The following is a 13,797-nucleotide window of genomic DNA, read 5'->3' as shown; positions in this document are numbered from 1 at the left end:
CCCCAAAAAAACCCACAAAAAAGAGAGAAGGTAAAGCAGCAGATCTTACCCTCCTCTGTACCCTGTGCTTACAGGCCCTGAGCACACAGCAGACCTGGGAGCCCTCACATGGCCAGGCTGGGGAGCAGATCTCAAATCCAGTCACTCACATCCCTGCTGCAGTACCCAGAGGGACAGGGTGACTGCCCAGGCACTTCTGAGCAGGTTCCTGAGCAGTTTTTGGGAGTGTGATTGGCTTTTTTCATGTTTTCCCTACTGCACTGTGCCACACATCAGCACGGGCTTGCCTGGTGTCAATGTTCATGACCTGCGAGTGAGCTGACCTGCACTCTAAAAGTGAAAGTGAAAATCTGATTACAGGTAATTAGGCAATAATACATCTAATTACCTTTTAAAGAAGGGAGGAGCCAGTATCCTGCTTTTTCTCCAGGATCCAAGGGACTTTCTCCTCTCCTGGTCAGGCTCTAGAAGCGGGGATGAACGAGCTGGGGCTGGAAAGGCTCCACAGGCACAGGGAGAAGGGAAGGGAGAGGCATGAAAGCTGCCTCGGTCACAAACAATGTGTGTGGTGCTTACACTGTCTTCTTTTAGTGCCCCTGTTTTAGAGCCAATCTCTTCTCTTAGAAAATGTTGCTCCTTTTACTTGTTAAGAATACAATTGGCTGAGTTGCAAGTTTAATTCTCACTTTTTTGCCTGGTGGAAAAGGCTTTATTGTCCTGGTAAAGATTGAAATTGTCTTGGCTTTGCAATGAAGTTAAGGGAGAAGAAAAAGCCTGAAATTTCAGGTAATGATGTTTCCTCGAATAGACCCTTTTAGCAACAAGATCAAAAGACCTTGTTAGGTTCTACAGATTTCCTGTCAAATCCTCTTTCTCCTGCTGGTGGTCTGGTTTGTGGGTCAGGTCTGCCCTGGGGGAGGCTGGGTGTGTGTGCTGGTGTTTGCTGAAGGAACTCCACAGCTCCTCCTGCTTGGCAATTATTCACATTGTCACAATGCAGATCAAATCTGCTGGTTTGTGAGCAGGGCTTGTATAATAATTGAGGGTTTTCCTGAAGTAATGGAACATATCTCATCCCCTTTCTCCTTATAAAGCCAAGACTTTTGCATCTGCAGCCACCAATCTAAGCCTGTGGGAATCCTGACAAACTGAACTGATGTTTCAGATGGTTCTGCATTTCTGGGCTGGGAGACAGCTGCCTGATTTTGGCACTTTGAAGAGCAAACTTGAGCCGCCCTTTTCTCGGTTGTCTCCAGAGGGGAGGTAGGTGCTGCCCACTGACAGCTCTCTGCTGCTGCCCTGGGGGCTGGGGGTTGCTCAGCAGCACAAAAACAGGGCTGGTGGTTTAAGTGTGAAGAAACCCAAGGTGCACCTCCCAGAGAAATGGTTCTTCCCCCACAACCATTGTGATACAAAAGCAAAACTCTGCTGACTTCTTTCAGTAGACAGCTAAGCAACTGGCATACAACAGCCTAACCTGTTGGGACTCTTGGGACTCTTTACTCAGGGCTTAAACTCATTGTTCAGACTGAGGGAGCAACTAAAAAGACCTTTGAAGATGCTGTGGATGCTGTTTCTCCCAAATGCATCCCTCTTTCTCCTGCTTCTCCCGTGCTTCCCTGCCCAGGATGGTACGTACAACATCGGTGCTCTTACATTTCTCACATTTCAGTCTTTTCTTTCCTTTTTTCCAACCTTTTCTAAACTATGTTTGCCTTAGACATGCAACACTCTCTATTTCATTTTTCTTCCCTTGCTTCTGATGTAGCTTCTTTCAGGTGTTTCTCATTTGATTTCTCTATTCCTTTCTATTCATTGCACAAATACTCCCCCTTCAGTTTCTTTGGATATTGGAGTCATTGGAGAACTCCAAGGATTTCATTCTACATTTGTTTCTTAAATAGATTGGATTTACACTTTCTGCAACCTCTTCCAGTATTGAATCTGAGAATCTGTATTATCCAGTTCCCTGATGTTGTTAAAAGCCCCTTTAAAAGGACAAGTGTATTTTCTTCTATTCTCTGCCACTTTTCCTTACTTTCAAATTCCTGATTTAGATCTGAAACCAATTATCAGGGTCATCTTAGTGAAGTTTGTATTTTGAGAAGTAATAGGATTTTCCTGGGAATCTAGAGAGAGAACTAAATTTTCTGTGTGAGTGACAGCAGCCACTTCTTTGCCAAGGCCTTTGAAGCTTGGGAAGGTGCTGAGCTGCTCAGGTCACTGGGCATGAAAGGTGCTACAGGTGCCAGAGCAGCCAAGAAATGACACAGGGAAACTCAGGTGCATTCTCACAGAGCAGTTCTGTTGGTGGAGTTGGTTTTGAAAAGTACTTTGATATGATCAGACCAAGAGGAACTCTGATGTTACAATTTCAATTGCATTTCTTATTTTTAGGTGGAGGAAAAGAACAGTCCACAGACGTTATCAGTGCTTGGGAAGGAGACTCCATCAGCATAACTTGCCCAATGAATCGTGCAGAGTATCAGTTGGGAATGTACTTGAGAGTTATTAGACAGAATGTCCATGTGATATATTGTTCCAAGGAGAATTCTTCACATATCAACCCTGCCTTTGCTAATCGCACCGAGTGTTCAAAGGAAGGGGAGAACTTCAGGATAACCCTGCACAGGCTACAGGAGTCTGATTCTGAAAACTATGCATGCATAGAGGTCTTAAAAATGAAGCAGATATATAAGAAGACAATCATAGTACTGGTCAAAGGTATTGCAATTCCCCCTTTTATGTAAAGAATTAGTAAATACAGATCTGTATTTTAAATCAAAGATTGGAAGGTGACACAATGGGAGGTTGAGTCTGACAGAACCTCCTCCGTGTCTGCTCAAGTACAGATTTGAAGGAATGTGTGGGTTTGCTCTCTGAAACAATGAAGAAAACACATGAGATAGTATGGTATCAAAAAACCCTAAACCATTTTAGAAGATTAATTTGTGACTCAATAATGCCAGCTACAGATTTTCACATGAGTCACAGGTTGCTGCAGCAGTTTGGAAACGGTGAGGTCTCACAGCTCTTTCCAAAACAACCTGTCAAAACTCTTTCAAAATCTAGAAGAGCAAAGAGGGGGTTTTTTAGTAGCAGTTGTTTTTGCAAACCTCTTTTGTTTTTACTAATTCGTCTTAAATGACAAATTGGTAATAATTGGGAGGCTGGTCTTATGCGGGTTGAGCATGAGTGAGTGAAGGGTTTTATCTCTTGTTAGTGAGGAGTTGCTGAATGGGAAGAAGTGTTTCTTTTTGGCAGGTGTTTCTGGTTGGGGGAATAATTTTTCTGTCTTTGTTATTTACATTTTTCGTTAGAAGAGGGTTGAGTCCACACTATTCTTTGGCAGTTTATTCCTCCATGTACCTGTCCTTCCAATGAGACCTTCTAACCTGAGACATCTTTCCCAAAGCTTACAGGGCCTTCTTCCTTTCCTGTCCCCCAGGCATGTGAGATCTAACTGATTGCTGATCAGCAATTGTAGTTTATATCCATTAAGGATTATCATATCCTCCCTTGGGCTTCTCCTTTCAAACATCTTGGCCGTGTTTTCTCAAATGAATCACATCTTGTTTATTATGTATTGGCTCTCCAAATTATTTTATTATTATTTTATTGCTTTATATCTCTGATTCTGATCCTCTTCTCTGAAATGCTTACAGCCTTCCCTTTACAAACCTGATATTTTCTGTCCTCATTCCCTGATCCACTTCAATGATAATATTAAAAGGAACAAGTCCTGTCCTCAGAGGAACTCAGTGGAATGTCTTCCCAACTGCACAGTGAGTCATTAATGACCACTCCATTCTCATGGACCATTTTCACATTGATGGGACACACACTGTGTGATTTGATCCAGACCAACAGCCCTCAGATCTTTCTCTGCTTGAGAAAGCAGGCAATGATGCACGGCTGCAGGACGTGCTGGTCAGGCTGTATTCCCTTAGAGGAGGTCAGTATTTATAATTTCTTGGGTAGTGCAGACCCTGTACAAACAGCTAAACCTGTTGGCCAGTCCTCCTTTCAGATCCTGAGCCAGGGCGTACTAAAATATATCCTTCTTAAAGCCTGTGTAAAGCATGTTTAAAAATTCATTTTATCTACATTTCCATGGTGTAAGAGCTGAAATGAGGGATGCAGGATTCCAGGCAGCTCCCCAAAATGCAGTTTATTGTATCCAGGATGTTACAGCAGTCCAGGGTCGTGGGTGACAGAGCTGTGCCTACAGCCTGTGTGAGCTCCAGCTGCAGGCAGGCCTGGACACCCTTTGGTTTTGGTTACAATGCATTCTAGACTTTTCTTTGCTGAGCATCTTAATACAGTAGAACCAATCTATACCTTAACTTTTATCTACAGCCTATCATAACTACTATAATTACCATATCCATGTTACTGTTCTCCAATCACTAAAAGTTAGTACATTACAGTTTAAGCTAGAAGTTGTTTTTCAGTTTTCTTGCAGTGGAAAATTCTGAAACCTTTTTTCTACTTGCAACTTTGCTGCCTTGTTTGCCTGTGCTATCTTTCTGCTTGGTACAAACATCTTGTTTGAAGTGGGTTTATCCTTTGCTCTAAGCCATAAAAACCCTTCTAACCAACACACCCTTTGGCTCCTTGGTTATCCAGTGAGACTGGCTCAGCAATTCTTTTCTTCTATATCAAAACTTGCTTTCGTCTCTATTCCTTCATCAGACTCTACACTCAAAAATCTTTCTGCCAAGCATCCATATCTGTGAGACTTTCTTGTCAAACTTCCATCCTTCCCAACACCTGATCTGTTCTTTTCTGCTTGCTATGTCCCCTTGCTCCCCAGTTGAAATCCACTGTGTTAAGCATGTGATAACCACCAATCTCTCTGTTTTTAGCTAAATCCAATAGGCCTCTAGAGCAGTCACCACTCCATGCCAACCCAGAGCAAGGCCAGTCTGTCAACATCACCTGTGAGTTGAAAAGCTCACACGAAGAGAAGTTCTACTTGTTCAGGACTCATGTGAAGCCTGGCACAGTTCTGTCTGTGTCAAATCTCAGCAGATCAGAGGTTTCTCCCGCCTTTGGGAATCGCTTGGAGTATTCAAGGGAAGGAAATAGAATTGTGGTGATTCTACACAAGCTACAGGAAAAGGACAGTGATAATTACATCTGTGCCCAGGAGGTGAAGGGTTCTGCTCTGCTCTCTGCAAGAGGCACCATGGTGCTGGTTAAAGGTATCACCCTTTCGCTTGTTTAATCATAAATATCTGTTGTTGTGCTGTGGACAGAAAGCTTTTGGAACTTTAGTCAGGACAGGCAAACCTAGGAAAGTTTGCCTAGAAAATTACTTCCTGTTGAGCTCAGACACAGAAACAGACTCTGTGTTTCCACCTGCCTTGTACAACCAGAGGGGAATTCAGACCTTGCCATGATCCTGCAGCTTAGGAAAAGAAAAAAGGTCAAAACAAGGTAACAAACACTTCACTGTGTGCAATCTGTCACTTTTAGGGTATGGTTAAGTACTTTCAGCACCAATTCTTTGACCTTAGCACGACATAAATGGATTTTAGAAACCATTCCCTCTAGCAAGTCTTGTGTTAAAAAAAAATCAAATCACACTGGGGAGCACAAAACAAGTCCTTGGGCTTTTGCTTCAAGCACCACAGACCACAGCAGAGATGTTCTCACATACCCTTGTTACACACCGAGCACTCTGTGAGCGTGTGGTACAAATAGGGGTTTTGATTTTTCTGTGTTCCAAAGCGGGGGTTTCATTTTTCTGTGCTCCAAAGATGAGTTTTTGTTTTTCCTGCAGGATTTTGCTGTACCCATTTGCTAAACTGAAGTCAGAACCAGCAAGAGAGCGCTTGATTTTGGTCTTACAAAAATTTAACCCTGTGCATTGAAATTTGCTGAGGCCTTTGTAAAATAAGATTTACAAAGGCCCTAAGAGTTGCAAAGGCTTTTCCTGCAGTCTGCAAAGGCACCTGTGATCCTGTTCTGTGCCACCACCCACAGCTGGGGCAAAGACTCAGTAAAGTGAGGTGGGGGAAATGACAGTAGCCCAACAAAGCAGGGGTGTGATTATTAATTAGTGTGTTATTCATATATGGATTAATTGAGGTTTTAGAGAGTTGAAACCCTTTCCACCAGCATTATTCTGCTCAGTGCATTTTATACCACAGCATGAACATGAACATACTCCTGCTTCTGTCTGCACCTCTCACCAGCCTGGCTCTTGGGTAATTCAGAGCCCTTGGGGTTGCAGCGACACTGCAGGAAATCAGTTTTTGCTCCCATTAGGAGTGTGTGGTCCTGTCAGTGGTGTGGAGCCTGCTTTGTGGAGTGCTCCTTGCTGACCCACCTGCAGCCACCCCCAGCCTCTGGAAGAGCACAGGGAATGCCAGTGAGAATACTCATGGCATGAGAAACCTGGCTCTGTAGTTGTCAATATCCAAATTTTTGGCTAAACTGTAAAATTATCTTTTTCAGAATAAAAATAAAATTCTGTGGGAAATAGATTTGTAGAGAATTCTCAAAACCTGACAGAAGGTTCACATAGTGTGCATCTGTATGCAAACCTTGAGATAAGAAATGCTGACTTAGAAATGCCATGGAATAAGGCAGACATTGCTGAGAGAGAAATGGAGCTAGAAACAACTTTCAAATGATGGCCTTGAAAAAAGGATACCTTGAAGAAATAGAACTATGAAAGGTGCATTGTAGTAGGACCCACGAAGGGTAATTTTAGATGATTTGGCTTTAAGGCATATGCAGCATGGTGTGGCAAAAGCTGATAGAAGCACTTATAATGTATTGTACTTAAGAAATAGTTGGCTTCTGATTGTGATGGCGTGAATTAAAACATCTGTCTTGTCTCACCCTTCACATAAGACTGCAAATGGAATAAAAGTTTTTAAAACACTTCTCAATTACCCCATGTCTGGGTCAGAAAAGAACTTAATCCGACAAAATTCTGCCTCTTTGTATTTATAACCATGCTGCTGTGATTTTAGATGCAGAAGTGGGGCAGGCATGTGAGAAGAGCTCCTGGGATTTGTATGCCCTTCTCATGGTGGTGGCTGTGCTGTTGTGTGCCCTGGTGTGCTGCGCCTTGTACCGTGTGGATGTAAGTACAGTCCCCACAGCAAAACTGGGGCAGCTTGGTGGAACAAACTGATATTATTATGAAATAGTGCCAGAGTCAAGAAAACATCTGATAAACCTAAGGAATTGTGGTTCCTTATTGCTCTCCTATTTCCCCACATTTAATATCATCCAGCTGTAAACTCTTGGCAGCTGACACAGAGTCTTATACTCCTGTAACCCTTTGTAAATGAGACATTAATTGTTTTTTGATAACAAACCTCAAGTGAGCTGTGTGGTTGACACAGACATGTGTTGTGTGTGTATCCCTGAACAAAGACCCTCACTGTTCTGCTTTCCTTGCTTTTTTAAATTTTTTTTGTGAATTAGGACTGGAGCTGTACATAGCAAGCTTGTAAGAGATGTAACTTGGAGGGGGACACAAGGGCAACAAAAACTCATAAAATAGCCTGATATCTGAAAGTTGTGCTGGGAGATAAAAAAAAATGGCCCCTTTCCAGAAAAGAAAAAAATATTACATTTTTTTCCTTCACTGGGGTTATTTCTATACATATACTGCAGAAAATGCCCACAAATTGTCTCTGATAGATTCTTCTGCTGTATAAATATTACTGAAAATTAAATGTGTGATTCACAGGCTCCTGTCTCATCCCTTCAAATGTGAATCCAGCAGTGCTAAAAACCAAAAGTGTAACATCATTCTGTCAAAGCCCAGTGGGACCTCATGTCCTGTGTTACCAGTAACTGTCTAAGAATGAGCCTTATTTATTATTATTGTAATTTATTATTTATGCCAAAGCTACAGTTACATCCAAGTTTTGAAGGAACTTTTCCTGAAATTGCATCAGACTCATAAAAGAAATTAAAATAAATAGGCTGATAATTTCCACATGGTCCTCTAAGACCTCACTGGGTCGTGAGAGGAATTTTAAAAGTATGTTTCCTCTTCCAACAGATGATGCAGATGGACTCCTAAGATGGAAAATGACTCCTTGGTTGGGGTCTTTTCAGGCTCTGGTTTGAATGTCTGTTTTCTTTGTTTGGCAGGTGAAGAAATATTTCCAGAGGAAAAAGCCCAATGAGGTATATGAAGACATGTCCTACAACTCCAGACGGAGCACCCTGGTCAGAACCAACACCTATTCCAGAGGTGAATAAACTTCTGCCAGCTGGGACCATCCCCTCACAGGCAACTCTGAGAGCTGCTTTGACCACCTGAATTGAAATTGCTGTCACCTACCTTCTTCAGTGGAGGGAAAAACCTCATTTCCAAGGTTGTTTCTACTTCTTTTAATTTTTATTTTTTTTTTGTACTGTGAAAAAAAATATAGCAAATTGCAAGTGCCCTGGACATGTGTACGCATTTCAGTGTGGAAAAGCAGCATTTTGGGGCTAAATGCAACATATGGGCTCGTTTCTTTGCTAAATAACCCATTCTGGGATGGATGGGGAGGTCTGGTTCTGAGCTTTGCTAAGTCTCAGGAAGACCATGCAGGTCTGATCAATAATTTGCCATGGATCCACACAGGCATGGATTCCAGTTCTCTCATGGATCCTTGCCCAAGAGCTCAGGCAGCTAAAAGTACTCAAAAGTTACAGCAGGGAAAACTATTTTGCAGAAACTTGAGAAACGTGTCAGGGTGAAATGCTGGATCCATGTGGGCTCACCTGCTCCAAGGCCATCATGGTCCCACAAAAACACAATTAAGTCTAAATTTTAGTTTACTGCCTCTGTCAGAGCCATTCACGTGACTGATGGGGGTCTTGATGTGGTTGATGAGCAAAGTGATTAAACTTGGGTCCTGGTGGCATCTTGGGTGTCTTGGTTTGAAAAGCCAGGTGTCTGCTAAGGAAGGCAGAAGCCTCCCTTGGAATGGAAAATGTAAACCACCTCCCTCTGAATTGTTATAATTTTGAAATTATAGGGCTCTCAGGTGAACACATGGAAATAGGAATAACAGTTCTTTATTAGGAAATTGTAAAAAAATACAATAGTACAAAAAAAAAAAAAAAAGCAATAGTACAAAGGAAAGAAAAGAAACCACTTCCAGAGTCAGAGCATGCCCTGCCCCCTGTGTGTCAGGGGGTGTCCCAGCCCCATGCCATGGGGGCTCAGCCCTCCTGCAGTGCCAGCTGTGGCTCTGCTGCAGCACGGATCCTGCACAAGGGGGGAGTTTTCCTCTGCAGCTCCAGGGCTGCTGCAGATGGGCCTGGGCTCCCTCTGGCCATGCAGGGCAGCAGAAAGCTGCTCCTCTGGCAATGCAGGGGGCAAAGGCTGCTGTGCTGTGCCAGGCTCAGATTGGATCCAGGGAGGAATGCTTGGCTCCTCCCCTGGGCGGAGCATCTCCCCATGGGGTGCTGGGATTGGATCAGCCCTGCAGGGACACTCAGTGGCCGTGGACAGCAGAGATCTCCTGGAGGGAGGGTTGGCTGTGGGAGAGATAAAGGAAAAACTGCCCAATGAACAACAGAGAACTGCCCCACTGTCACTGACATATTTTATGAAAAATCCCTTTGCCAGGATCTTTTCTCCTGAGAAGCTGGGAGGCTTCAGCTTCTCCATGTTTTGCTACTTTGGAATGTGATTGGGAGAATTGTTTTCCCAGCATGTGAATTGTTTTTAATTAATGGCCAATGACAGCCAGCTGTGTCAGACTCTGAGTCTGTCACGAGATTTTATAATTCATTCCTTTCTAGCTTTCTGATGTCTCCTTTCTTCTGTACAGTTTTAGTATATAATTTTCTTATAATATATATTGTAAATCAGCCTTCTGAATCATGGAGTCAAGATTCTCATTTCTTCCCTTGTCTTGGGGACCCTCAAACACCACCACACCCCACCTCTAACAGATAGGAATAGAGTCCCCCTATTTCTAACCTAAGGCCCTGGGACAGCAGAAATGTTTGTGATGTGCTGGATGAGTTTCTCCACAGTGACTCCCTACTGTACAACACAAGGTGAAATAATCCAAGGTAACATAAAGCCAATGTCTGCATTCCAACCTGGGCATGATCTAAAACCCCTTCTTATCAAAGGGATTTATCAAAACTCACCTCAAGCAAGAAGAGGCTAAATTTGGGTTGGTGACAGCTTCTAGAGCAGGTGTTTGTGGGGACCTGGGCCAAGGAGGGGCTCAGCCTCCTCCAGGGGTGTTTTGGTTTTGCAGGGTTGGGGCACTGTGAAAAGTCAAAAATCTTTCACAAAGGAATGCTGAAAATTGCCTTGGTACAAGGCAGGGCTGATGGGGGTGGCCTCTGGTTGCTGAGGACAGGCTGAGACTGGAGTTTCTCTCTATTGATGTGATTGTTTATTTTTTTTGAGGGATTAGGGTCAGTTTATCTGTCATGAGTGCATAGCTGGAGCAGAGCCAGGCACAAAGGATAATTCCTCTCCAGAGCTGAGCTCTGACAAGATCCCAGCTTGCCAAGGCAATCCTGCCCCTCAGGAGAGCCCATTTCCCTCCAGATATTGCTCATGAAATGCTGTGCACCAGACCTGAGGGAGAAATCCCCTCACTGCGAGGGGTGGGTGGTGCAGGTTCACCTTGTGAGCATGTAGGTGCTGTCTTCACATGGCCAGACCTGGATTAATTGTGTTTGTGTTGGGGTTTTGTACAGTTCCTCAATATTTTCATACATATATTAAAACCTTTTTCATATGTCTTGTAAATAAATGAGTGTTTCTTTCAGTGGTTTGTTGTGTTTTTTTTTTTTTTAAATAGTGATTGAAGGCTTTTTGAAAATTCTGTATAAACTGGCCCTAACAGCATCCCACTGGACAGCATATTAACTGTTTTCCACTTTAATTACAAAAACTTCAGGTGAAGTTTTCCTTTTTAAAACCAATCACTAAAGAAAACAGAAAAGAACCCTTCAGACCCTGTGTATTCCATGTCTCACTGCCCAAACTTTTCTTGAATTCTGCCAGACGGTGCTGGCACCTATTCTGGCTTTGTCCCTGGAAAAGCCCAGCTCAGGGGTGGGTGAAGAGCTGAGGAAGAACCAAAAAATCAGGTGCCAACCTAGGAACTGAGGTGCCCATAGTCAATCACCTTTTGTCACATTTTCAGTCTTGGAACAAGGTGCAGGTTTAGTTAAAAAGGGGCAAAAGCCCTGAGAGCCAGTGCAGGGAGGTTCACAATGAACGAGGTGGCATTTGAGATAAGTTTTTTGTAGAAACAGTGTTGTGCAAATGTGACCACAACGGTGAAGAAAAAAAAAAAAGCTGTGAAAGGAAACAGTAGTGGAGGTGTTTTTTTATTTTGTGTAAACAAATTAAAAAAAAAAAAAAGAAGTAACACCCTTCTGAAGAAAATAACACACAGTGAGCCATTTCATGGGCAGCACAATTAACCCAAGCAGTGATGAATGAACTGCTGGGGAGTTTAGCTCCAAATATCAGGGAATAATTGGGGATTTAATAAAATTAATTTTATTTTAAGTAAAGAAGGCTGGAGCATTCTGAAGATGCAGAGTTGTCTCAGATCTACACTGGAAAGCAGAAAAACTGAAAGTTTTACCCCCAGAGTTGCAGACAGAATTGCTCTGAGCTAATTCTGTTGCCTTTGAATCTTTTTCTGTCTTGTCTCAGCCTCTGGAGAGGGAAATGGTTTTCAGGGAGAGGTGGGAAGTGCAGTTCTGAGGCAGTGAGAATAGTACCAGGGTATTGGTGATGCCCCAGCCCCATCCATGGGATAAAAAACAGGAATTGCAGCTGGGAGCAAAGCAGGCTCAGGTGGGAAGCAGGGCTGCAGTGTCACTGTCTGTGGGATGGGGCAAGCCAAGGCAGCCAAGCAAGGACAGCAGGTCAGAAGCAGAGAAATTCCAACAAACAAGGTACAAAAGAGTGTCTGAAATGACTCAGGGGTCTGCAGGGAGTGACCTGGGCTGAGTGCCCGGGAAGGGGAAGGCTCATCAAGAATACTCTTGGTTATTTGCAGAACTGAAGAAATCAGCCTGCACATGTGGATTAGCGCTGATGGAGCCTATGGACTCAGGGAAATTCAGCTGGAAAAAGCATTTTAACCCCTTGACTCAGGTGTGTGTGACAAGGACATGCCTGAACTCAGGTGCCAGGCAGGCTGATAAGCCCAAAATGTTTTGCAGGAGACAGGAGAGAAGCAGGTTCTGCTCTTGTGGTTTGTGGTATATTGCAGGACACTGGAATGTCTCCAGTGGCTCCTGCAATCCAGTGTGTATGTGCTCCAGCAGCTGTGAGTGCTCCATGATCCATGTCTGGGTTTGTGGTCAGGAGCCAGTTTCTCCCACCTGTCTCTTCCTGGGGACTCTTTTTCCATCCAAAACCTCATTCTTCTGCTACAGAATTCAGAGTTTCTGACCAAAATATGTCCAGCCCTCCTGGCTCTGCTGAAGACAAGCTACTCACTGCTGATTTCTCAAGGTCCCTGTGTTAGTAAAAAACCTATTTTCACTCATGGTATGCAAGCTTTTGTAAGCAGTTGTTTTCCAAAGCGTTTAGTTTCTTTTTGAATGCTTTGTCACCCTCAACTTGCATTATATTAGCAGTCAGCTTACAGTCAAATTGAAAACATGAAGGGTTTTTTTCTGGTTCATAGATTTGGTTTTCTCACAGCTTTGAGGTGCTGAAAATGCTTCATTGGTGCTATTTCTTTAATCTGATATATTTGGTTAATATGCTCCTGCACTAGTTAATGAGTTCTTTTACTGCTTGTATAAATTTAACAGTATTTATGTTGTTTTGCATGGCTTTTAACACTATTTCAATTCCTTCAGGAATGACTGGTTACTGGCTTTGTGCAACATGCAAGAAATCTTTCCAATTTCATTTGGAGTCTCAACAGGTTTTAACCTATTTTTTTAGAAAATCAATATATTACTCATCACATATAACTCTCTCATACAGCTAGAGCACTCTGCCTTGTCTACAAGAATCTCACATAATTTTTTCATTTAAGAAATGAAAATAAAGCAACCAGCCCAAATACGGACTAAAGGGAATAAACCATTTTGTCCTTACACTAAAGTTTTACAGTGTTGTCACAATCTGTGTGGTACAAGTAGCTTGTCTGTCCAATTGTGGATGGGAGGTGACTCCACTCTGTGCAATTAACTGCTGGTAAGGCTGGATGAACTCTCTGGATGGTGCTAATTCCTGTGTAACTACTTCACAAGAGCCATTATGTTGCTTTTGGCTGGTATTTGCACCAACTGTGGGTATGTGTCTGACACTCTCCTTGGAGAACTAGTCCTTGGCCCCAGAGATTTCCAGCTGAGATATTAGAAATGCTCTGCTCCACTCCTGTGCTTTCTGTCTGTAATGGGAACAATGTCTAAACACTGCACATGCCAAGTGGAAGATGATCTCTCATTCCTTCTTACTGAATTAGTATCAGTAATTAGTAACTTTCTAGGAAAGCCTTTAAGTTCATCTCTCTCTGCAGTTCATGACACTCTGAGACATTTGGTCCATCTGCTCTTAGCAGAATCACACAAGTTGTAAAAGCTTATTCTGGGGGTTGTTGTACAAGTGATACTTTACCAATGGTAATCATTATTTCATCCTCAGATGGTAGAATTTATCACTCTGCTCTGGTAGAACAGAAAAAAGGAGATACTTGGTTTGTGGTGTCCCTTTCCCCACACACTGTTGCCTTACAGCTCAGGGCAAGACTTCAAAGAAGTCACCAAGGCCAGTTTGCTGCTTATGGTTTCCGCTGGTGTAGTATTAGCGCTGCA

At 43.0% G+C, this 13,797-nt stretch overlaps 1 protein-coding gene across 1 annotated transcript; it reads left to right on the top strand.

Annotated features, from left to right (window-relative positions):
* The first annotated feature begins 638 nt into the window (after positions 1 to 638).
* CD7 (CD7 molecule) lies at positions 639 to 10,761 on the top strand. Its single transcript, XM_074555000.1, has 4 exons — positions 639 to 1,631; positions 4,869 to 5,207; positions 6,990 to 7,102; positions 8,128 to 10,761. Exons 1-4 carry the CDS (start codon positions 1,559 to 1,561, stop codon positions 8,236 to 8,238), a joined length of 636 nt encoding a protein of 211 aa, XP_074411101.1. The 5' UTR covers positions 639 to 1,558; the 3' UTR covers positions 8,239 to 10,761.
* Positions 10,762 to 13,797: the final 3,036 nt, after the last annotated feature.

Source organism: Zonotrichia albicollis, chromosome 19, assembly GCF_047830755.1.
Source record: "Zonotrichia albicollis isolate bZonAlb1 chromosome 19, bZonAlb1.hap1, whole genome shotgun sequence".
Taxonomy (NCBI): domain Eukaryota; kingdom Metazoa; phylum Chordata; class Aves; order Passeriformes; family Passerellidae; genus Zonotrichia; species Zonotrichia albicollis.
Note: the sequence above shows the minus strand (reverse complement) of the source record. Positions and strands in the feature narration are given on the sequence as shown.

Bases quoted from the DNA above. Each gene is read 5' to 3' on its own strand.
- CD7 (XM_074555000.1), top strand. From the start codon at position 1,559: ATGCTGTGGATGCTGTTTCTCCCAAATGCATCCCTCTTTCTCCTGCTT. The intron at 5,208-6,989 runs GTATCACCCTTT...CTGTGATTTTAG, and splicing joins CACCATGGTGCTGGTTAAAG to ATGCAGAAGTGGGGCAGGCA. The intron at 7,103-8,127 runs GTAAGTACAGTC...TTTGTTTGGCAG, and splicing joins GCGCCTTGTACCGTGTGGAT to GTGAAGAAATATTTCCAGAG.